The sequence below is a fragment of the Ananas comosus genome, linkage group 23, assembly GCF_001540865.1.
Source record: "Ananas comosus cultivar F153 linkage group 23, ASM154086v1, whole genome shotgun sequence".
In the NCBI taxonomy this organism is placed as follows: Eukaryota; Viridiplantae; Streptophyta; class Magnoliopsida; order Poales; family Bromeliaceae; genus Ananas; species Ananas comosus.
The window spans coordinates 4,047,752-4,074,128 of NC_033643.1; the positions used below are offsets into that span (position 1 = coordinate 4,047,752).

General features: G+C 33.7%; 1 protein-coding gene across 1 annotated transcript; it reads left to right on the forward strand.

The window, feature by feature from the left end:
• LOC109728045 (vacuolar protein sorting-associated protein 51 homolog) lies at nucleotides 3,868-19,966 on the forward strand. Its single transcript, XM_020258321.1, has 21 exons — nucleotides 3,868-4,172; nucleotides 4,985-5,124; nucleotides 5,559-5,613; nucleotides 5,701-5,808; nucleotides 6,170-6,268; nucleotides 6,388-6,465; nucleotides 9,095-9,172; nucleotides 10,444-10,518; nucleotides 10,972-11,072; nucleotides 11,160-11,227; nucleotides 11,739-11,812; nucleotides 13,440-13,506; nucleotides 14,708-14,823; nucleotides 15,550-15,816; nucleotides 15,914-16,030; nucleotides 17,014-17,085; nucleotides 17,174-17,224; nucleotides 17,746-17,976; nucleotides 18,712-18,888; nucleotides 19,055-19,214; nucleotides 19,563-19,966. Exons 1-20 carry the CDS (start codon nucleotides 3,942-3,944, stop codon nucleotides 19,169-19,171), a joined length of 2,322 nt encoding a protein of 773 aa, XP_020113910.1. The 5' UTR covers nucleotides 3,868-3,941; the 3' UTR covers nucleotides 19,172-19,214; nucleotides 19,563-19,966.

Genomic DNA, 26,377 nt, shown 5'->3' on the forward strand with positions numbered 1-26,377 from the left:
GGCCTGAATCACCGTCACCCTCGCGACGCGTCGTACTCGGCGCGACGCAAGAAATGAAGACGCTCACAGTCTCCCGTCCTATTATGCAAAGCTCCCGGCAACCAAGCGCGCTCGAACGGCTTCGCGGCGGCGACGTCGGCCGACGAAATCCCCACTAAACCGTAACCCAAGGCCGTGCCTAGAAGGAGAGAGAGAAGGAAGAGAATGGTGAAAAACTAGCCTAACAACTCTCTCTTCCTCAGTCAATCAAGCAGGTAAATAGAGAGAGGGAAAGTGGGTGACATGAACGAGGTGGAATTTTACTAATTTAGCCCTCCACCAACTCCCTTGTACCGGTACACGGGATCCTGTACCGGTACAAGAGCCAACCCGAGAGCAGTTGAGCTGTTTCGCGCTGGTTGTACCGGTACAGCCACCAAGCTTGTACCGGTACAGTAAGCAGAAAAAAAAAACTGCTGTTTGCAGAATTCTTCGCGATAAGCTGCCCTCACGTCGCACGGAGTCCGTTTTACGTCTATTTGACGTCAACGCGACTCAGACTTGTCCCGACACTCTCCAGAGCTGTCGACAAGCCTACACAGTCAAACACCAGGGATCTCACACATAAATTTTATATTTTTATTTTTTTTCATTTTACCGTAAAATTAAATCACCCATAACTCTACTTTTTCAAATACCGTAATTGACTTCACCCTCAGTGGTGCCGAAGTTAACTCTGGAGAGAAAACGACAATCAAATAATAAAAAATTAAGTGATGCAACTTTTTTTCATTCATTTATGATGTAAAAAAAATTAAAAGAAAAAAGTGGGATAATTAAAACTCCAAAACTAGGGACCTTCTATTAAATAAATGGTACTGAAAAAACATTTCACCTGAAATTAAATTTAACTGAAATATTATTTTCAATTTAAAAAATCACTTAGGCCTATTTTGGACTCTATTGTTGTCTTCGGCCACTAAACCTATCTATGATAGTATGGGCCTGGCCGGACTCGGACTGCTATGCCAATTTTATCGAGGCCCGATCCAGCCCAGTTTAAAATTTGAGGCCCAAGAAAAGCCGTGCCAGAATTTTATTTTCTTTTGTTGGTCCGGCGCTCGAGCTGGCAGTTCAGTTCGTTGTTTGCAAGTCAGTTCACACGGCTTAAAATGAGCTCGAGATCGATCGGTTGCTTGATAAACGAGCAGAAGATGAGCTGAATCTTTTAGCTTGAAATCTTAACGAGACGGATACGTGCTGGAGTTAGCTCGCTTTTGCTCGGTTTGCCGATTTTTTTCGTAATGTAATTGAGGCCACATCCAGCCCAATTCAAGATTTAGTTCTAAGAAAATCCAGGCTGGTGCTAGATTTTTATTTTCTTTCGTTGGTCCGGCGCTCGGGCTGGCAGTTCAGTTCGTTGTTTGCAAGCCAGCTCACACAGCTCAAAATGAGCTTGAGGTCGATCGCTTGCTTGATAAAGGAGAAGAAGATGAGCTGAATCTTTGAGCTTGAAATCTTAACGAGACGGATACGAGCTGGAGTTAGCTCGCTCTTGCTCGGCCTGCTGATTTTTTCGTAATTAAGGTCCAATCCAGCCCAAATCAAGATTTGAACCCTAAGAAACGCCGGGCTGGTGCAAAATTTTTATTTTCTTTTGTTGGTCCAACACTCGGGGCTTGAAGTTCAGTTTGCTGTTTGCAAATCAGGTCACATTCGGCTCAAAATCGATCGCATGTTTGATAAACAAGTAGAAGATGAGCTGAATCTTTTAGCTTGAAATCTTAATGAGATAAACACGAGCTGGAGTTACCTCGCCGATTTTTTCGTAATTGAGGCCCCATCCAGCCCACTTCAAGATTTGAGGCCTAAGAAAAGCCAGGCTGGTGCGAGATTTTTATTTTCTTTCGTTGGCCCGGCACTAGGGTTGGCAATTCAGGTCGATGTTTACAAGCCAGCTCGCATTCGGCTCAAAATGAGCTCGAGATCGATCGCTCGCTTCATAAACAAGCAGAATATGAGCTAAATTTTTTAGCTTTAAATCTTAACCAGACAAACACGAGCTGTTGTTAGCTCGTTCTTGCTCGGCTTGCCAATTTTTTCGTAATTAAGGCCCGATCCAACCCAATTTAAGATTTGAGGCCTAAGAAAAGCCGGGCTATTCTTTCGTTGGTTCGGCACTAGGGCTGCCAATTCAATTCGTTGCCGGCTCACGTTCGGTTCAAAATGAATTCGCGATCGATCGCTTGTTTGATAAATGTGCAGAAGATGTGCTGAATTTTTTAGCTTGAAATCTTAACACGAACACGAGCTAGAGCCAGCTCGCTCTTACTCAATTCGATATAGCTTGAATATATATATATTTTTTCGATCAAAGACATTAATCTTGTTGTAGATAATATAAAAAATTTTCTATCAAAATTTCTATCACAGTTTCATCTAAACTCGGAAACAAGCAGATATCAATCATTAAAAATTATTGATTTGAACCCTTTCAATAGCTAGGCAGATGATGTCAAAAAATTACAAATTCTAGATATTTAAAATATGCTAAATCGAACCTAACGGGTCGATCATTGATTCAAAATTTTTGTTATCAAAAATACTTAGGAGTACGGAGGCCTCCATACTTCTAAACGGGGATTTATATTCTACTAATAAAATGAGGGAATCTATTTTTGTCCATAAACTAAACTATATCTTCTACTAATTCACTTTTTTTATCAATATTTATACTTAAAATTAGATAAATATTTCAAAATTAATGACTTGTTTGAGACAAAGCATAATTTTTGAGGGATATTGCATTCATTTGGTAAAAGATAAATTGCACCATTGGCATGTCACTAATTTCAGATTAATAAGAGTTCAGGGACAAATAATAAAAGAAAATGCAACTCATACACCCAAAAAAAAAAAAAAAAAAGAGAAATTGTATCCGTACACTTCAAAATGAGATGTAGATTTTACGCCCCTATTTTAAAGTTCATAAAAATCTAAATAATTTTTAGTAAAATAAAACAAAAAGTTGATACGATAAGTTCAGAATTAATGATCCTTGAATGGATTGGGTGTAAGATTTATATTTCACTTTGAGTAAAAAAAATTAACCTTTTACTTAATTTATCTTTAGTACTCAACCTTTTTTAATAAAATTTTAATTTAGTCCCTAAAACTTTCCGTAGTGTTTCACTTTAGTTCTTATCTTGATAAAAAGTTATTGCTTGTATCTAGTTCATCTGCTCATTCAATATCATGATTTTATTATTTTTTTTATCTATCTTATACTTTTAACTCAGGAATTTTATTTTTATACAGAAAAAAAAAATTAAAACTTCTTAAAATTGTCACTAAGTGCATGGTACATAGATGCACAAATTCACTGCATGCATGCAATAATTTATTCTCTAATAATAAATATAATAATAATATAAAATATAGAAAAAGCTTCAAATACCACCCTTGTAGTTTCACATTTTTTTATTTTGGTACTCCATAGTTTAAAGTGTATCACTTTCGTATCCTGTAATTTTATTTTTCTTTTTTTGTTATTTTCTCTACTAATTTTTTTATTAAATCAGTGACAATATTAAAACTAAAGGGTATTAAAATGAATATTCGATAAACTATAGGTGGGATATCTAAAGTTTTTTGTCTGTGATTTAACGAAAAGTTAACGAAATACTGACAAAAAGAGAAAAATGAAACAATATGGTATTAAATTGATACGCTTTAAACTATATGGTAGTAAAATGAAAAAGTGCGAAACTATAAGGGTGATATTTGAAATTTACCCCGAAAAAAATGAAAAGGATGGCTGTGTAAATTCATTTTCGTAAGGGTCCTATTTGCAAAACTCCGGAGAAGAAAACTTTGCCGTTGCCGAGGCCAGAGTAGTTCGTCTTCTTCGTCCCCATCGAGCACAGAGAGAGAGAGAGAGAGAGAGAGAGAGAGAGGGTTCCATGGCGGCGACCGAGGCTCCCCCTCTCGACGAGAGGGCGAAGAGGACGCGCGACCTCCTCGCGAGCTTCTACAACACCGACCCCTCCGCCGCCGCCGGCGGTGGCGCCGGCGGGAGCGGAGGCGGAGGCGGAGGCGGAGGCGGAGGCGGCGCCGCCTCTACGGCGAGGGCCGCGTCGCTCGACTCCATCAACTCCCCCTCCTTCGATCCCGACGTGTACATGAACCTCCTGGTAGTACGCAAATCTGTGTCTCTTCCCTCTTCCCTTTGATTCCGATCGGCGTTGTTGTAGCCCTGGATTTCGCGGATCTAATTGGATCGGTGCGAGATCTCGTAGGGTGCCCCTTCTACCTGCGCGGAGACTCAATTTGCTAATTGAAATCGTTCATTTTCTCTAAAATTTAGCTTGTTGTGATTAGATTTGAGATCATCGAACGCGGCGAGTGTGGGGAGATGATTTGATTGCTGTAATGTGCTCATTTGATTTCGTTCGTGTTTAGAGATGGAATTTGCTTTAATTAGTACCTGATTGAAGGTTTTCGCAGCATCTGATTGTTATGAAGTGCTCATTTCGCGTAGTTGCGTGAACAACTTTGGGAACCAGAAGCCAAGCATTTGAGTAGAAAAAAAAAAGGAGAATGGAGATTTTAGTTGTGGTGAGAATCTGAGGTTAGCTTTTTGGCTAAAATGCAGAAGCTGTTGTTGAAGACTCTGCTGCTAGCTACAGTATGAAGCGTTAAGATTATTTAATTGAAAAGCTATTAACTATATTTTGAATAGCTCTACTCCAACCGCACTTTTACAGGTTCTCTGGCCTGGCCAAACAGACCCTCTAAATCTAATCCAGCATTATTGTGATTTTTCGCAAATTGTGTTCAGAACAAATCATCTATCAGTAACTATGGTGTGCCTTTGTGCCTTAGTAACACAGATTTCACAACACCTGTGCCTGACATAAGAAATCTGTAACTTCTTATATAATTTGTTCTGTGTTTTTAAGAACCTGGAAATGACGTATCTAATTAGTTCTTTGTGCCTTTATAGGTTCAAAAATCGAATTTGGAAGGGCTTCTCCAGAATCATGTTCAGATGGCAGCTGAGATTAAGAATCTTGACACTGACTTGCAAATGCTCGTTTATGAGAATTATAATAAGTTCATCAGTGCCACCGATACCATAAAAAGGTGATGGTACATGGCTTCTTTTTCTTGCCCTACTTCATTACGAATTTCCTGTAATCTTGCTCTACTTTCTTCTGTCTTGGTTCCTGGGAATCAAGCCTCAAGGTGAGAGTTAGACATAATTTTGTAAATTGTCTGTATCAACCAGGCTAATGTGAAGAAAGACCCTCTTGCTTGACTCTGATAAACTCCTGCAAAACCTGATTAATATTAGGTTATGTAATTGGTAATAGGTTGTCCACATGTAAAGTGATATTAAAAACCCTACGCATACATAGGTTTTTTGGTGCAGTTGCCCAGGTTTTCTGGTGCAGTCTAGGACTTTCTTGTTTTTTTTTTTTTTTTTCATGAAATGCTGGAATAATGCATTTATCTTTCCATGTTTATGTGACGAATGAAAAAAAAGTAAAGATCTACCTTGGGCACATATTTTATAGGATGAAAAATAATATCGTTGGAATGGAAGCAAACATGGAGCAGCTCCTCGCGAAAGTATGCCCATTTCTCTTTTTTCTGTTTGTTATCTGCCAATTGTGTTTGCCTAAGAGAGGTGTCACCTTCTTTTAATGCTTGAAACAGATAACATCTGTCCAATCGAAAAGTGATACAGTGAATGCATCCTTATATGAGAAAAGAGAACATATAGAGAAATTGCATCGTACTCGAAATCTTCTACGAAAAGTTCAAGTAAGTAATCTGAACATTCATAATTCTAATATACTCTTTTGCCTGAAATTTGAACAAAGAATTTGCCAAAACCATCTATTGTACTATCCATGTCTGTGAAACTAGTCATTTCTATCAATCTCAATCTTTTTGGATAAATTAATGCTGTCTCCTTGTATATTTCTAACTCAAAAAGGTTCAGTAACCTGCATTTTCTTTCTTGAGAAATCTGGCAAGCTCTAAGTTCTCATCCAGTATGTTGTGCACTCTAATAAGCTTCATTGGTTAACTGCTTTATATGTTCAGTTATTTTGTTGTTGTTCCATTGCATGTAATACATTACGAAGATAATTAAGAGTATTATTACTTTGTAAAATCATAGTTCATTTATGATCTTCCCACCCGACTCAACAAATGCATCAAGGCAGAAGCATATGCAGATGCTGTGAGGTTTTTTACAGGAGCTAAACCAATTTTTGAGGTGAAATTCGTTTCTTACTTTTACAATATTAAATCATCCACTAACTTTTTATTCCTCTTGTTATTTACTTTATTGATATTTAAATTATGATGGTGTTAATCACGCTTCATGTGTGCTAGGCGTATGGAGATTCATCTTTCCAGGATTGTAAACGAGCATCTGAAGAGGCTATAGATGTAGTCATTCAGAACCTTCAGGTAGCTCTTCATTATATCATTCTAGGCAATTTTCACTAATGAATTCCATCTACCTCTTCTTTGTTTCATTAGTTCATGCAATATTTTTGCTTGTTTAGTATTTGTAGTTTTGTACTTATAGTTTGCAGAATTCCTTGTCAAGTAGTAGTTTATTTCAGAGTAGTTTATTTTATTAATCAACTCAGCTGATCTTCTTGACCTACATCAAATATTTGTTTTGTTAAAACTGTAAATGTACCAAGGCATCTATCTCATGCCTCAAGCATATGAAAGAACAAAAAGAAAATGTTGAACCTAAAATTTTATCATCAACCAAGTGCAGCTTAAATACTTCTCCTTATTATTCTTCATGCGCAATCAAGGAAATAAATGAAAAAAATTTGGAAGATTGTGACACTCCTAGAATTTGGAATAGTACTAGATATAAAGATATAATAGGATTAAACCTCTTAACCCTGCTATAGCATTTTGGGCCGTGACTAGAGCCGAGAAGTTTCGAGGGTTAAGCGTACTAGGGCTATAGTATTCTAGGATGAGTGCCCCCTTGGAAAGTAGGGCATCATAGTTGGTATTAGAGCCAATCACCAGCCGGAAGTATGAGATGAGTTTCGGCCGAGTCAGGGAATGAATGGCAGGCTATACGATGGTCTGAATGACAAAACTAGCGAGATAAGTTTCACATCGCCTGATGCTTGTGTGCTCGAACCTGACGAGAATGTTTTTTTTTTTTTTGAGAGAGAGAGAAAGGTAGCATGCTACCCGCTTCGTTTATTTCTTTTTTAGAAATAAACTTAGCTGAAAATGTGAAGCAACTAGGCTTCGAACTTGGGTCCTCGGGTACGAACCACCAAGCCCTTTGCCACTTGCGCTAGGGACGGTCGGTAGCTGATGAGAATGTTAGGATTGAAAAGTGAGGGAGTTTATGATTCCCTAAGGCTTAAGAATAGTGCTACATCGAGTAGTTATAGTTAGGTGTGGGGGTATATAAGCCTGAATAGGCTAGATTCAATAACTGGGTTTAAGTATTTTGGGCTAGTGGATTGGGCCTAATTGGGTCTAGAATACCCAATTAATTGAGCCGCGGGCTCGTTGATAGGTGACAGCCTGGGAAGCTAGTCGTGACAGTTGCCCAAGATAAAGTGAATATTCTTGAAAAAGATTACAAATCTATTATTATCTTTGTCAAGGCGAAGATATGACGGTCCCTTTCTTTCATAATTTGTTCCTTTAGGTTTATTTCATGATCACAATCTTCTTTGTTTCACTTTTGGCAACATTTGCGATTGCCATTCGCCTTGACACTTTTTTTCTTGATTTTCATTTTTCTAATATCCTACCTTATTGTCCCAGGTGCTGAAGTTCACAGTGATGTTGCAATTTGGCAGCTAATCACATGCGAAACATTATGTTGCCATGTAGTGGCAGCTTGTTAAATATATAAAGAATTGCTAGATGAGAAGGCCAAGCCCATCACATTGTATTGTTTCATAGAAACTAAATACTTATCCATGATCTTCTTGCTATTGATGCGGGACAAATTAGGAAAATCCTAATCTATCTTGCAAGTGATGAGTAGAATTTTCAGAAATTTTGGAGTAATTTTCAGATTTATTTACAAAAATTAAGAAAATTAAGAGATAATTGAAGGAAATAGCTGATAAATAGGAAAAAGTCAGAAAATTTGTAGAATTGTTTTAGAAAATTGGAAAAGCAAATTTAGAAGAAGAATAAGAGAGAAATAGAGGAAAGAAGAAGATGAGGAAAGAAAGAAAGATAGAATCTTTTTAGAAATAAGAAATTTGCCGGCGCACACGACAAGGAAAGAGAGAGGAAGAAAAAGAAGATATTATGACCGCAATCTAAACACAAAACCCAAATTTTATTCCATCATAACTCCTCTCTAAATTACAAAGTATAGGCTATATTTATTACCTTCAAAGTATAATCCTAATCTAAAACAAATCCCACGATTTTAGGGATCATTTCCTAATTCGAAAATATCTAAAAAAAGCCTAAACCACATACCTATCTTTAGAGATTTATTTCACATGATAAATCCTAAAAATCTTTGAAAAAATGACTAAAACAGATTAACAAAGAGAATAATTCCGCAAAGTAGAAAAAAAATAAAATATACCTAATCTTTAGAGATTTATTTCACATGATAAATCCTAAAATTTTTTGAAAAAATGACTAAAATAAATTAACAAACAGAATAATTCTGAAAATTAGAAAAAAAAATAAAATCTAAATGACTTAACAACCCTAATTAAAAAATTGACTCAAATAAATAAAAGATGACTCGACCGAACCCTCTTTGAATATGGTTCCGCATAGCTATTGTTCCCTTCCAAGAGATTATAATGAATTTCTACCCATGGTTGCCAAGATTTTCAGTCTCAGCTAGGTTATGTTTGTGTCACTCTGTCGAACATATTTCAATTGCAACTAAACAAAACACCATATATCTTTTATCATTTCTTATATGAGGTAGAAATTCTTATTATTGCACTGCACATATTGAGCAAAATTTACTCAACGCTCACTTAAAATAGAACAGTATATGACTATATGTTCTTTCATCATTGACTTTTTGCTGCATGACTAGTTTATTTTCTTCTTATTTCAGGCAAAATTGTACTCAGATTCTGAACCTATTGAAGCAAGGGCTGAAGCTGTTGTACTTCTTAAACAGCTGAACTTCCCTGTTGGTAGTTTAACCTTTCTTCTCAATTGGTTCCTTTAACTTGTTTAGTTTGTGTTATTTCTCATGACCTTTTTAATTAGCCAAATGAGTGAAATTTCATAAGAGCTGTTTCCTCATAGCTTAAGTAGTGTGTTTATTTCAACTTGGTCTTTTGAACTTGAGTAAAATTTTTGGAATGAATATATTGAAATTGTAAGTAATGAATGTTATAGTTGTCCAAGAGTTCACGAAAAGTATGAGCAATTCTTTTATGATGGTTACATTAGGTGACATGACTGTCCAGCTTCATGGTACCTCAGCCAACCCCACCACTATAGTGTTTTATTTTTTTAACCGTGAAGAGTAATATTATCTTTTTGATGGCATGTTGTTGTCTCCTCATTTTATTTCTTCAGGAACTTAAATTGTAGATAAAATTGTTATCAGAAAGATCAGATTGCTTGGGTAAATATTGATAGTTCATTTAATCGAATTGGTGCTTGATTTGGTGTAACTTAGAAACGAGCAAGAGAAAGTGGTCTGATGTACCTTATGGTGATTTACATCTCCAAAGGCTTAACTAGACTGTCTCCAAGTTCTGAAAGAAGTGTCTAGATCCTTACTGTTGTCAGTTTCTTTTTTCTGGAAAGAACTTCAAATTTAATTTGCAATTGACCTTTTAAAAGTCATGATGCTTAAGGGTTCACAATGCAATCTTGTTGCATGTGTTTGTCATAGAAAAGTAGCTTCTCCAGTGATGGGATAAGATTGTAAAAAAGAAGAACTGCCTGTGTATCTGCTTTTTTGTGTCTCTTCTTTGAACTTCTTTTACTCTGTTTATGTTTATTAGGTGCAAACGACTTCAAAAGTGAATTTATTACTCATGATGCTTAGATCCAAAATTTTCACATTAAGAATGAAGTTTATAGTCCATAATAGACGCTAAATAGTAATTAAAAGGTTTTTTTTCGCAAAATTTATTCCTTTCACATATGAACTAATTACTACAGGCCACCATAGATATCTCCAAACCTATATATTTGTTTAGTCTAAAGCTTTATGACTGGAATTGCCAAAACTGATCTGAGTTTGCTCAAACTACCACGTGTAAACTAAGAGTCTCCACCACAGCTTACCACTGAAATTAAAACTTGGAGCATTGATCTAATAGTTGTGCTCTTTTTCACATTTAGTATTCTTTATTTGCTATTACTGCATCCTGTACTTAGCATAATGAACAAATTTTTGTTTGCTGTTTTTTGATGTTTGATATTTTTTTTATATCTTGGCAGGTAGAAAATCTAAAGACAAACTTACTTGAGAAGCTTGAGGACTGTCTCTTGAAATTCAAGGATGAATCTAAAGAGGTAAGAGGTTTCAGGATCAATTTAGGGAGAACCATTTAGAATTAAGAACCTATGAACTTATTAATATCTTTCTGCATTAACTGGATGCTATCTTTTGAAATTTGTGCATTTAATAATTTTCTTGGCCTACTGTAACTTTCCGGTTCTAAAGGCTTCTGTCAAGGTCAAAGAAATTTAGTTCTTTTCCTCCATTTGGAGTATGCAGCATAATTATTTTTCCCCCCTTTCACTGAAGCTGTTCACTTGTGATGTAATTGACATAATTAAGGAATGTTTACCTTCTGATACTTCAATTCAGAAATAAATTGCGCCGCCTCCTGAAGATCGCCTGGATTTTCTTTGATAGAATTACTTGAACTTTGTAAATAATACTTATCAATGAAACATGTACTTAACTGTTTTCTGATTTTCTTAATAGATTATCTTGCTATTTGTTTATTTCCTCATATGTAGGCTTCCATTGGTGATATATCAAAGACATTCCGTGCCTATCTTATAATATTTCCTGATTCAGAACAACGACTCATTGAACTTGCACAGGCTTTGTTTTCCAAGTAAGGCATTTCTTATTTCACACATCATACTAACGTCCCTATTCACTTCTATGGAACTTCATGTTCTGATGATCATTGTGTTTGAAGGCGTTATGAATCAGTACGACAGCAAATAAATAAAAAACTGCCATCAGCGGATCTACTGGCAATGCTGCGTAAGTTTTTGCCTGTAATTAAATCTGTACTGTTTGCTGTTTGTCTATCTTTTGGTGAAAATATGTTTGGAGAATGGAAATGCAAACAGAAATCTCTAACGTATCCTACTGCTTCTTAACTTGTGATTATTTACTCTCCTTGTGCTCCGCTATTATCTTTTTGTTTTAATCTCCCATATCAAAATCAGTTAAATTACTCTATATATGGTATACAATATACTATACAAATTTTCCCTTTAATGTCATGACTAGACCATTATGCTTTTTAATTTTGAATTAGCCTTTTCTGGAATGAATTTATTAGGCTAATGATTTATATTTATTGTTCATTTCATTACCACTATTGTTGATTCACAAGATTATCATAAAAACGTTTTGTCTTCTTGGAAATGGCAGTTGTCAATATTTTCTTTAGTGGAAGATCATAACTTGCCATTTTCATTAGGAAGATTCCCTTCCAAGTGTAGTGATTAGTGCTGCTTGTTATAAGTCTTATATTATCGGTGCACAGGAGTGATTTGGGAAGACATAAGTACTGTTGATGAAGTTCTTCCAGAGGCTGCTCTTCCTGCCTTCTCTTTAGAGGTTTTCACTTGCACCTTTTATGCTTTAAATTTATTATGAAATTGATAATTTCAAGATTATAGTATTACACATATTGTCATTCTCCTTTTTTCCCCCTGAAACTACCTCTTACACATTCAAGTGTTAGAATATGTTTGATTTCTCTTGCAACATCTGCATTAATCATGTCACCATTTGTCAACGTTCTCTTCAAATCTGACAATCATTTTATACTCAATGACTTGCTATCAGGGAAAAGTTTTGGAGTCTTTTAAATATTAGGTAATCTGTATCTTTCAGAATGATGTTAGTTTTAACATTTTCAGTAGTAAGCATTTTCCGAAGGGCTTATAGAACAGAAAGAATTGGACCTTAGAAGCAGAGCTTCTGTATAGTATGCTTGTTGTCATTGCAATAGTTGTGAGCTAAATTTGCATGGTGCTATGTATGTCGACTGTTCTCTCAGGTTAGTCTCAAAGACCTAAATGGGTAAGGATGAGCTGGGTTTTTCTTTCGGGGGCTTTTCGGGTTGGCAAAGCCCCTTTGCTACCTATTGCATAGTACTTCATATAGTTTCTTACAAATGATTTACTAATGCAGATTTTCTTTGTTTCATTTTTACCTTTCTTAATGAAAGGTAGCTTTCATCATTGAATTGTTATCATCTAACTTTTTCATTTATAACTCTTATTTAGCTGCCTTTGAGATATGGATACATAATGATTTAGGAGACCATTGCATGTAAGCAGAAATTACAATCTTTGTATTTGACTATTGAAGAAATTTAGATCCAAACAAAAAGGTTTAGATCCAAACGAAAAGGTTCTAGTCGAAAGGATAGCTTGTGCATGACAGCTCCACACAGAAGGCTGATATGGCCAATGTTGGTTCCACCACAAGTTCCTGGGCTGTTTGGTTATTTTGAGATTTAGAAAGATTCTCAATTTTTTTTTTTTTTTTTGGCCTCTGTAAATGCCGCGCAATGTAAAAGTTTCCTGAGATACTATAACCTCCCCAAACTTTCAACTTTTTTTTTGTTTCCCTTTTTTGTCGAAAAGCAAAGTTACTAGTATAATGCAAGTTAACTAATTGGATTGAGGTCATTATGTTATGACTAGTGTCTTTTGAATAATTTGAAATTTCATCTTTGTCCTCGCGCTCTTGTTCTTCTTTGGCAAAAAGCTGCTCCATTTGGCAGGATAACATGGATAGAGTTGGATATTTCTCCTTAAAATTCCACCTGCACTGAGCTGTTAAACCTCTATTTTCTTTTGTGACTTAACATTTGATCATAATTGATATGCTGTATCTGATTTGGAGCTGAAAAATACCAAAAAGTATGTCGTGTGGATTTGTAAATTGAAGTATAAATCTGATTGATTAGATGCTGAAGAATGTGCATGCAGGATAGAGTTCCTAATTTTCATTTTGTGAATATCTTTTCTTGCTCAAAGTTAACTTTTGGTTTTTATGTTGTTTAGACATTATAGAATGATAAATTTTCCTTTTGGTTCATATGTTGTTTAGATGTTATAGAATGATTCTTCTTCTTGCATCTATTTTTGAAACTTCTCTACCTTTTATTTACATATGAATACTAGTGCTAAATTGTAATGGTGTTTTGCTAACATATCTTACCGCCCTTCAGGCTGCTAGAAGCATTATCAGGCACTATATATCAACTGCATTTTCTCATCTTCAGTTGGAAATTTCAGGTGATATTTTTTCTACTATTCCTTGAACCATCAATTTTATTCTACAAGTTGGTGCAAATTATTCATGTCATAACCTCAAAGAGAAACTCTGACCCTCTCTTTGTTATGCTATTTCATGTAACTGCTTATGTTGCTTGTTGTCCTTCTATGTGGATCTGAAGAAAAAAATTGGGGATGTGAAGGCTCGATATAGTTTTTAAATGCATCTCTGTTATTGAGTTTGTAATAGAATCTCAAGGAATTAACTGCACTACTCTGATCTCATTTATACTTCCCTCAAACAGGGATTGTTGTTTTGATTGCTTTTTCAATCTGCATGATTTGTCTGTTCAAGAAATTGTGGAACTAAAATAGTATTTGCCAATTATAGTAATGAATAAAAACAAGAATATAGATCATAACAGTGATTTTGAATTTTCTACCTTTCACTTTAACAAATTTGGTACATATTCCTCAAGTGTCACTAATGTGTTATATCCAAAAGTTTTTTCTACCTTTCACTTTAACAAATTTGAGACATATTCCCCAAGTGTCAACTAAAAAGTTATTGCACTACACATATAAGAGGAATTTAAAGAAATTATTATGTCTTTCTTTTTTCTTTTGTTGTATTATGTGAATGGATTTATACTTTGCAGTCACAAGAATAGGTTCAAAGTGGAACTGGTTCCTAAGTCCATTACAGACTTCCAGAATTCGCACTAAATGTTATGAGATGTCAAGATCTATAATTCAGCATTTCCTCATTTTCTACATGACTGATTATTGCTACATATTTTATATGATTTTATCTCGGCAGGTTACTTAACTTACCCAGTTATTTGATATCCAAATGGCTAGATGTAAGCATTGCCAGTGGTCTCAGTCTCTGTTGTATCTTCTCAACTGTCTTTATTATCCCTTCACTTGATTTTCTTTGAGAAATTAATGATCTGCTCTCCACTCATGCCAAACGAAATCATGTTTTTGCCAAACGAAATCATGTATTTCTTAGGCAATCCCTTTTTTAACAGACCTTAAATTCTTCACTTATCTTTTGTCAAACCTCTCGTTCGGTTTGATGCTTGTTTCATATCATGTGCATATGTTGATAATTTGATATGGCTTTCAACTGTGAAACTTTGTTAGCCTTGTCGGTTAGCAAAATTGTAGGTCTAGCTGATTAAATAAGTAATATGTGAAATTTGTGTTGAATTACCAGATGCTCTAATCAGAAACAAACCTACGGCAATTGAAGGGTCAGAAGAGTTCCCATTACAAATTGCCTTGGAAACCAGCAAAAAGGCACTGATTCAGGGCAGCATGGATCTCTTAATGGTAAGACTGGACGATTGCTAGGGAGATTGCAGTCGTAAATTTTGGGTTTTTGTCAAATGATAATTGTGTAAGTTTCTGATAAAAATATAGAATTTGTAGTGCAGATGCAGAACTTTGCTCAGTGTAGTAACATTCGGGAAAGAAGTAAAATACTGCAGTCTTAAGGAATATCACGCAAATGCAAAATGGGCATAATTTAGCACTACTATATATATAATATTTCTTCTTCATAATAAATATTTCTAATTTGCTTTAGAAATGTGCGCTTAATTGCTTTTCTTCTTGCATGCCAACAAATCCTTGTAGATCTCTGGAGAGTTTCTAGATGGTTTCTTTAGCTAAACTTTCGATTTCTAAGTGTGAATTGATATATGAGGAAGCTTTGGCCTATCAAATCAGCCTAAGTTGTATATCAATTTGTATCTTTGCAGTAGGTTTAGACTAACGTGTGCACTTTATGCCAACAATGATGGTCAGATAGTATATCCCCATAGCAAAACTATTTATCTGATTCTAGCTGCTTTGGGGATTTTGCCATATAGTATACTTCTATTGCTCTTTAAAATCTGAAAAGGAGACAAAATCAAACTGTGATCTGGGATAATGCCAGATAATTTCTGGCTAATTACCTTCTCTTTTATAACTGATAATGCCCGGTGTCTGCTTCTTTTCTATTGCATGTTCTTTGTCATTTGTCAAGCTTTTCAACTTTTGTTTTCTTTCCAGGAATTCCGCTATCTCCTTGATGACAACCTAGAGTTGCTTGTGAAACTGAGAGACTTGATTATCGATTGGGTGCAAGAAGGTTTCCAAGAATTCTTCCAGAAACTTCATGGGCGTTTTCTTGTGCTTTCTGGAAGAAGTAACAATATTAATCAGTATTCGAGCTTATCGGACTCGATACAAATGGAAAAGGTGCCGACAGGACTTGTTCTTGTGCTAGCTCAGCTGTGTGTGTTCGTAGAACAAAGTGCAATACCTAGAGTCACAGAGGTACTGGACTACTGTAACTTAATGAAGTTTATGAATTACGATAAGCTCTAGCCTATTGAGTTCATGCTAATGCATGTTTACTTAATCCTTTCGACAGGAGATAGCAGCTTATTTTTCTGGAGGGGGTGTTCGTGCCTATGAATATGGACCAGCATTTGTCCCTGGAGAGATTTGCCGTTTGTTTCGTTCAGCTGGGGAAAAATTCTTGCATCTCGTGTGTATCCTATCTAGTTGTTTGCCTTTTCTTTGATTGTTCTTTCACCGGCAAACTTTAATATATAATAATTGTGACTTCATTGTGAAAGCTCAACCAAATATTATCAACTCTGGCAAGTTGGTTTGGTTGACTCAATGGATTTGGTTGACATGTTGACGAGTAACCATATCATAATGCGGGACATTAAGCCACCAAGTGACTTCTTGCGCTACACGATACCATATCCTGCTTAAAGTATGCTAGTAGGTGACTAGCACAAGCGCAAATGATGATACTTCACTTGTTCTTTGAAGGACTAGAAAGGGAGCTCAGATATTCATAATATTTTTTGGCAGAATCTCTTTGTTTGTCCATTTAACACATGGATCTAACTGGTCTACCTCTATTTGTATTGCATTTTCCTTCACCTTTTCAGTTAAATTGGTGAGTAGCTAAGCATATTAAACCTGCAAGTTTGATATGCTGATGGAAATACTTAAATTCTCACCTTTCTCATTAGTCTTTAAAATGTCCATATCATCCTGTTATCCTAGCTGAATTTGGTGTCCATTTATAGTGTATCTGATACCTTTGTATTGCATTCTTTTCTCTTTAAATGCACAAAACCAAGTCTCCAAGGTATTTGAGAAGTATACTTGTTCACTAATAGTAATGCGTGTCTGTAAGTGGAGAAGATGAAGACGAAAAATTATTTGGGTTAAACTAACTAGTATTGAATAGTAATATTATGATACATTGCCAGTAAGTCCAAAATGAGAAGAATCAAGGACAATGAATAATTATGAAAAAAAAAAAAAATCAAAGATAATTGGAGACTGCTTCAGGTTTGTAAGTTGCCTTTGACCTGTGTGTGAGAGTTCAATTTTAAGCAACTTTTTGTTCTTTTCTACATGTAGTATTAAGTAATCTTGATGATATCAATTGCTTATTTCAGAACAAGTCAAGCCTCATCTGAGTGTTCTGTTTTTTACCTGTCACAGTATATTAATATGAAGACGCAGAAGATCTCTGTACTACTTAAGAAAAGGTTTACAACACCAAACTGGATCAAGGTATGGAACTTTTTGTTTGCCAAAATCACTTATAATCATCAGTGACTTCTTCTTAGCTCACATGTTTTCTATGATTTGAGGTAAATAGCACAAGGAGCCGAGAGAAGTTCACATGTTTGTTGATCTTCTTCTTCAAGAGGTTTGTTCGCTTTCTGTTTCTTCTACCTGTTCCCAGGGATAGATCAGCTTTTAGATTCTTATCCACTTTCACACAAATAATGTAATAACTGATTTGTGGTAATAGAATCAAGTGGGGACAAACCTTGCATATTTATATATGCTTGTCCATCTTTACAGACAGGAAGGACAAATTAAAAATATAGCAGAAACTATGCTCGCAATTGCACCGAGTTGATGGCAATACCAGTAATGATCTATCTTTAACTCTTGCGACTATTGAGCCGATTGATCAAGTAGCTTTTGAGCTAAGGAGCTGTAGGTAACTAACATGGGATAGATGTTGAGAAATGAAGTTTCTGTTCTGCAGTACATTCATTGTTTGAATCCATCACTGTTTATTATTATTTATGCACATTATCATGATTAAGATCTATCACCTATGTTACATCTCAAGAAAGAGAAAGAAATCCAATTTAGCATCAGTTCATCTTGGTGGATTATTTTGCTGCATCAACCTATTTTATTTATATTTTGCCACAGTTGGAAGCTGTAGGAAGTGAAGTCAAGCAGATTCTACCTCGTGGCTTGGTTCGAAGGCATCGTCATTCCGACAGCACAGGTAGCACCAACTCTTCTCGTAGCAATCCAATGCGCGAGGATAAATTGACCCGGTCCAATACACAGAGGGTGAGAAGCCAATTTCTGGAAACTCATCTTGCTAAGTTATTCGAGCAGAAAATGGAGATATTCACAAAAGTTGAATACACACAGGTAACTATTCTGTGCTACCTAACTTTTTTTCTTTTTTTTCTTTTACAAATGAAAAAGTTGTCATAGGGCGTGAGGCCAATAGGGCTTTCTTATGTAGTATATCCAGCCTTAAAATGCTCAAGAGGTTATTTTCGTTGATCACACCTGTGTCATATGGGCTCTTATATGACAAAATCGTGTGCATTTCTTACATGAGTACTAGATTTTTGTGGCATCAAACAAATTGGTGCTTATGCAGGGATAAGTTAGAATGAAACAACATATGATTATTTTGTAAATTATGTAATGAGAGAATGAATGATTATTCAGTCAAATTATTTCATAGGAACTATTAAAGTGAGCAATTTGCACAAGAGCTGTAAGTAGGTTGTAAATCCTGGACTGAGTGAAAAGAATATTCTTCTGATTTAGGTTTAGCTGATAGAGCTTGTCGATAATTTATTCTTATATACTTATCAAGTTCGATCGCTCTTCTTTAAGGTCCTTGTTACTAACTAAAATTGTGATGTTGCATTTGCTCAGAAATAAAAGTTTTTTTTTGGTGGGCTCTTTAACTCTGTTATTATATGTAGTTACAGTCCACAGCCAAGAGTTCCGACCCTATAAACCAAATGGCCCAAAACCTTTTATAGTGTGGGATTTCAAACTATTTGAGGGCAAAGTGGTAACTTAGTTGGTATCCAAGGGCAAGGTGGGTATATTGTTAATTGTTTTCAACCAATCTGCGACTCACAGGAATCTGTCATATCAACTGTCATAAAACTCTGCTTGAAAAGTTTGCAAGAATTTGTCCGGCTCCAGACTTTCAACCGAAGCGGATTCCAGCAGATTCAGTTGGATATTGAATTCCTGAAGACTCCCTTGAAAGACTTTGTCGATGATGGAGCCGCTATAGACTTCCTACTAAAAGAGGTCAGCAATCCTTGCATTTTCTCAGTACTTAATTCGGAATTTTGTTTGCTCAAGCCTATTAATTGAGTCTTCGTTCCCATGAGGGTTTTTTGCTAGTACAAATTGTAAATTTGCAAATTGCACTAGTACAAAAAGGTTAGACAAGATGCTTTCTTTTCTGCTGCAGGTGATTAGTGCCGCTCATGAGAGATGTCTCGATCCGATCCCCTTGGAGCCGCCCATACTCGACAAGCTTATTACTGCGAAGCTAGCAAAGAACAAAGAGCAGAACTCAAGTTCCTAATAACTACAGATAATTCAGTATTTTTTATTAGTTATATGGTCAGGTATGTCCCAACACAGTTTCTCTTTTATATTTTGATTCAAACTTTTTTCTTCCTTTGTTGCAATATTATGGAGTCGCATTGCTTATTATTGAATTGGTTGCCATGCAAAAGCTCCACTGTGTCCAGATGGACAATTACGATAATTTATTCTATGAAGAAGGCGCTGCCGCACCTTCGACCATAATTGCCCTATGTTTTTCAATATTTATCTTTTTTATATTCTTTGCTCGAATTATAGTATAGGCAGAGAGAATTCGTCTGATTAGGAGATTCTACCATGTTAGTTTCTTGATCCTCCCCTCTTTCTCTATTTAATAACCAATAACGCTCTTTAACTTTGTTTTTCAGAACCCGGGGATCTGATGGGAACCCAGTTTTTTGTTTCTTCAATGGGAAATACTCGATCAGTCATCACGTCCCGTCGATTCTCACACTGCTTGCCGTGTAACTCGTTGTTTCAAGTGTTGTTCTGTGTTCCTCCTCCCCTAGGATTGTTAGGGGAATTTCTCAAACTACTATACCAAATTGTAAGGCTTGGGGGGACTCTTGTTAGTAAGAGAAGAGTTCTTACTGTAAATTAGCACATGAGGGCTTACCTAATTTCAAACCTTTTTTTCAAAAATTCGAATCTATCTTATTCGAACTTCAAATTCCCTGCCCCTAGTAGCACTACTTGGATGACTTATTACTCATCCCAAAATTGGTTCTTTATTTAACTTGTTTTATAGCAATTTGTGCGCTTAATCATGCAATATGTTTCCACATAATTGTAGAAAGCAATGCTTTTGTAGAAGTGCAGTAGAATATGGTGCTTTATTTTTATTTTTTTTTGAGAGACATAGGTAGCACGCTATCTGCTTCGTTTATTTCATTTAGAAATAAATTTTGCTAGAAATATGAATCAACTAGGATTCGAACTTGGAACCTCAGATACCAACCACCAAGTCCTTTTGCCACTTGCTCTAGGGACGGTCAGTAATATGGTGCTTTATTGTTTAAAAAAGTTAAAGAGCGTTCAGTAGTTCTGTTATATAAGTGGTCTGTAGTTGAACATTGTTTGGTTAATATTCGTATGAGAAGTGTTGTGATATATTCTAAGCAGGTAAAATTCTATTCTATTTAAAACAATATTTTTAATATGTTTTTAATATGTTATGCAAAATAGATTGTCAGCCATACTACTGAGAGAAAATTTAAAATTAAAATCTTAATCAAGTAATTAGAATTATAAAATATAGCTCTCTTTGAATCTAAGTAGGCCTAAAATTTAAATAGTAAAAATTTATAATATATAGAGTTGATGCATTGATCAAAGAATTATAAAATCGATAGTTTTTTTACCTAAGTCGTTTACTTGTTTAATGGTGTAGAACAATTTAAATCGCTTGAATTTTGGAAGGAAAACTTTTGAATACCATTTAGCTAATGTTTGAGGATCGAGAATTGAGAAAGTTTAACATCTATTTTCTCAAGTTTATTTGTTTTTGATCGTTCCTTTTTTGACTCTTCGATGGACTTGATAGCGATTTCTAAAATTTATGAAATTTAGTTTCTTGACGCTTTAAGTGATTTAGATCAATTTTAATGATTTCGATTTTCGATTCGAAGCTCTCCTATGCTTTTAAAAGTACTAAGTCATTAGTGTTCGTAAGTTTTCGACCCTTGAATTAAGGAATGTGCAGTTAGAATGATAATAATCCTCTAGGTCAAAGGGATAGATTTAACGGCGGAAAACTTACAAGCACCAAGTACTTGATACTTTTAAAAGCACCACAACCGGACTTCTCTCTCTCTATATATATGTATAGAGAGAGAGAGAGAGAAAGAGTCCGGCTACTATACTATCGATAATAGCAAGCTCTTGGTGCTATCAAGTTTTCTGCCATTAAATCTGTCATTTAATTATTTCCACAAGTTAGATTATACTATTCAACCAACCACCCATTCAACCCTAGGAGACCACTATTATTCTAACACTGGACCACTATCATCCAACGGCCGTAAACTCAATAGCACCAAACATTTTGTATTATCAATAGTATAATAGCATAACTCTATATATATATATATATATAGAGAGAGAGAGAGAGAGTGTGTTTGGCTAGAACACTATTAATAGTATTTGCCCCCTTTTGTTATCAAGTTTTTAGCATTTGGATTAATTTTTTTGATTATTTTTAACCATTGGATTAAATATTATAACTCAGTGGGGACCACTCAACCTTAAGGGACTAATATCATCATAATCCTATAATTTCTCATCCAATAGTTAAAATCTTGATAGCAAAAGGGGCCAAATACATATCAATAGTATTTCAACCAAACTCTATATATATATATATATATTTAGAGAGAGAGAGAGAGAGAGAGAGTTGAATTGAGTTTTGTATCTATTGTTGTTAAAAGACAGTTGGAATTCAAAATTTATTGGTGTGTTTTTTTTTTTTTCCTTAGCAATTCCATTTAAAAGAGAGTTGGAAAGCAGATCATGCTAAGGTCAGTTTTTCGGAAATGAAAATCTAAAACCGAATCTGTCCGTGAAATCCGAGTGGACATAAAAATTTATAATCTGGAACAGAAATCCAAATGAAAAGCTTAAACCCATATTCGAAACCGAAAAAAAAAAGGGAAAAAAACTATATATGGATTTAGTTTTGATTTTGGATTTTGATTCGATTCGGTTACAAACCAAAATCACAACTGAATCTGAATCTATCAAATTTTCCTTTTTTATATTCATAACCAAAACCATATCTATTTTACATTAGTTAAACCTGTCCTTTTTGAGTTCGATTGTTAAACTTTATAAAAAATTAAGATCGTACTATCAGTCATAATTTTGATTTCTAAATTTGAACTGTAAACGGTAATTCTTACTCGTGCTTCGTCCTTATTCACGATTTGCAAAAGAATGGAATGTTTCGAATCTGTTCCCTTATTCCGGATATGGAGCTATCACAGAAAATATACGGAAGTATCTAATATATATATATATATATATATATATATATATATATATACATAACCTAATGTAAGGATGTTTAATCATGTCCATATATTAAGAATGTGTTCAGATACATCCTAATCGTTGGATCGTATCTTTATGGATAGTCTCGAATTGATCGACTGTGTATTTATAGATCTCCTTAAATAAATCATATGAGTCACATTCAACACGAGTTCGGATAAAATCTTAAAAATCCATACTCAAATTGACATCCCTAGCTCAAAGAGAATCAGAAAGGTTATACAGACATATTCCATGTGTATACAATATTAGCTTAAGTAAATAACATGTAATTTTTTTACATTTGTCACCACACAAAAAAAAAAAGAAAAAAAAAGAAAAAAAAAACTTTTCATTTGAACTTTGAACTGTTTCTTCCAATCTTAATTAATTGGCCACATTTTATTAGGAAAGGAGGTCAACTTTTAACAGAACCCCATAATGGCTTTACTTAATGTGGAGGCTATCTTAAAAAATACAAGTCAATTCTCTCTCTCTCTCTCTCTCTCTCTCTCTAATTGTGATATTCACATACTAAGATAAAATAGTACTGTTAAAATTATTTACCTTATATATATGTATTGACTTTTTTAAGTTACGAACACATCGCGCTTTGTGTATTTACAAAAANATATTAACTCTTTTAAGTTACGAACACATCGCGCTTTGTGTGTTTACAAAAAATATGTCTGATTATGATACAAAAACAAAAATGGTATGCTTGGCCCAGACGATATTTTTGTGGAAGTGTTGTTTTTAATAGAGGTGAAAAGTACTAGTAATTTTTAAAGTATTTACTATTTCTACAACTTCTCTGTATGCGAAAATTAGAAGTTTCAAAATCAAACATTTTTTGAGAATTGCTATACAATTTGACCGCATCAGATTGGCATGAATTTAAGTAATTTTTCTATTTGAAAACAAATAGTCTAAGTATTCGGCAAAAAATAAGTCTTTCGTGTGTTATTGGAAATAAATTAAAGATAAGTAGTATGGACAGAAAAGATAAGAGATAATTTAAGATGAATATCAAATAAAACACTTTACAAGATCATTAAAGTTCCAATAGACATATAAATTGATTATTTTCATGTGAAATATATGCTCCCTAATTTTTAATTAATAATAACCCAAGAACAACAATTCCATGAACCCTTCTCTAGAATAGTATTGCTCCTCAATTTATTCCCATTTATGTGTAAAAATAATTGTACATGGAGTAATAGTTAGAGGAACAAATTAAGAATCAACATATAGTACTATTGGATCCAAAACTATAAATTAAGTTCAAATCACGTAACTAAATATAAGTAAAATAGTCATTTTCTATTAAAAGGAGGATATTCTGAGTTCAAATCTTTCGGGGCAAAGAACAATAGTTGTTTCACGTGGTAAACAAAAAACCTTAAGTTCAAAATTTCCATACTCCTAATCTTATTTGATCTCCTCCGCAAATTGTGCTTATGGTCAAAATCCACTTTAAGAGAATATTTCACAAATACTACAATGAGGCAATCTTTTCCTTAACCATAACTTATCCTTAAACAATTTTTTGGGGTGTATGTTTCTTCATTAAGCAAACACAGTAAGACTAATGTAAAAATAATGTGAGAAATACTTCTATACACCGGTCAATTTAAATCCGACCATTCAATTTTTGAGGTTAAGATTGACTTTTACATATTGGTAACCTGCTCAACAGGTTACCAATCAATCATAAAGATAATATTTGAAATTATGCATTAGCTAATTACCAAATTTGATAATATCCAACAAATCTTCGTTTCCTAATTTAATTTTGTTACTTACCAACTTAGATAATGGCTAATTTCATAAGTGATAAATCTTCATAAATTCAAATTTAAAATTTAACTTGAGTTTAAACTTTATATTTATAATTGTATAAATTAAATTTAAATTTTAGAAAGAGAAATTTATATTTAAACGAGTAAACATTTCAATTCAAATTGTCAATTCAATATTAAACTAACATGAAAGTTCAAAAATTAATGTTACTATCTTTAAAATTGTAATTTAAGTTATAGTGTATTTATAAACTTTTATTATTTATTTAAATAAAAAATTTCTACATTTTAAAGTAAGTTGAAATTGTTAATTCAATAATGAAAAACAGCATTAAATTTCAAAAATATTGATCAAATTTAAATTATAAATTTAGATTTAATTTATATTATACTTAAAAAATAAATTTTATTAACTATTTAAGCATAAAGTTTCGATGTTTGAAAATTAATTTTAAATTATAAATTACTAAATTTATGGCGATCATAAATTATTATTAAAATCGGTTTTAAAAATGGATAATTTAATTAAAAATTTATTCTCTTCATGATTTAAGAGTAGTATGCAAAACTTTCCAATATTAGTTATTTAATTTTTTAATATTAGCTTTTTTTTTCCAAAAAAATCCCTACATCACATACCTGGTGTCCGGTACTTCTTATGCAATAGCAGATCATCTTTTTTTATGCATAAATCTTAACCCTTCATTGATTAAAAATAAACGGCTAAGATTACAACGGAGTATTGAAGCATTGCTCAAATAATGTAACTTAATTAGAACATGTTGGCAACTTATATACTTTGACTATGTGTAGTCACACCATTGCATACTTGTTACTTAAGGAAGATGAGGTCATTGAGATTTGTTCCACAGAAAAAAAAAAAAAAAGAAGAGCTTTTCCATTGCTTCAAGCAGCCAAGTTCACTTTTGCTTCAATATGGTCAAATATACTATGTTGGTTTTCTCTTTTATAAGGTGAATATATCTATATCTATCTATATAAAATTATGAATCCTCATGTCCTTAAAGCTGATGTGGCCCAACCTCCTTAATTTTGGTAGTGTGAGTCCCATCAACTTTTTTTTCATTTTTTCAAATTAATTAAATGTTTTATTTCATCATTTTTTTTTTCTATGGATAGATCATCATCCCTTTAATCTGGAGATGTGGCCCCACTACCTCTTAAATTAATCATGTGGGTCCCACCAAATTTTTTAATTATTTTTTAAAAATTAATTAGAAGTTGAAAGGTTGGAGAACTTAATATATCTAAGAATTTTAAAAGTTGGGAATATGAAAAGTCATATATTTTAATAGAAGAAAATAAAAAGTCATCTTATAATATAAAAGGTGAATTTAAAGTCTATATAAAAGTTGTATTCATACTCATTTTGGATGAATAACAAATGATATAGTAAATACTGTTTACTTTGTCTCAAGAAAATTGACCGCATCTGCCTGTAACGATTAACTATATTTGAAAGGTTCTTTTTTTATTTGAATTTGATGTTTTATTTGTTTACGCAGATTTTTCTACCGTATAGTATATTTTAAATTACGTGGGATTCGACTCTTCCAATTTAAGGTAATATTTTTTTTAAAATTTTTATATTTTTTTAATATTTGTACATTTTCAGTATTTTGATTACTATGTTATAAATTTTTATATTTATTTTTGTTTACAAATCATAATGTCTCAATTGTATAATGATTTGATTTGTTTACAAATCATAATGTCTTCATTGTATAATAATTTGATTATATTGGGAATTTGGATGGATTTGTTTATATTAGGTTTTAGAATTTTTGAAATAATTAATTATTACACAGCCTAACGCCACACTTAGCGCAATCTAATGAATATATTAGGATTTGTTTGCTAAATATATTTTCTATTGTTTTTTATTAAACCTACACGTCACTACCTATATAATAAGGCATCTATATAAAGTTGTCGGAAATAGATATGATTTGATACCTATCGTAATGCTTCAGTGGAAAAAATTGAAATGTTAAAACAAAAATATTCATACTTTTCAATATACTTTAAAATTACTAAAACTTTTAAAGTAAATGTGTTTTACTCTCTACAAAATAACTTATAGAAATATAAGGATCTAAAATTTCAAATTTAAATTTTAAAAGATTATAATATATCTATGCGCCGCATCGCGCGGGTCACTACACTAGTATATATATATATGGGCTGTTGTGCTCTTATGAACACAAAGGTCTCTGTGCTTCTTAGCCATTTTCGATGATGGAACTTTCAAATCGACAATCAGCTCCGTTAGACTTGATCCGGTGAATTTGAAGTATATAGAAAATAAATTTTGTGCTTTTTAATATTTG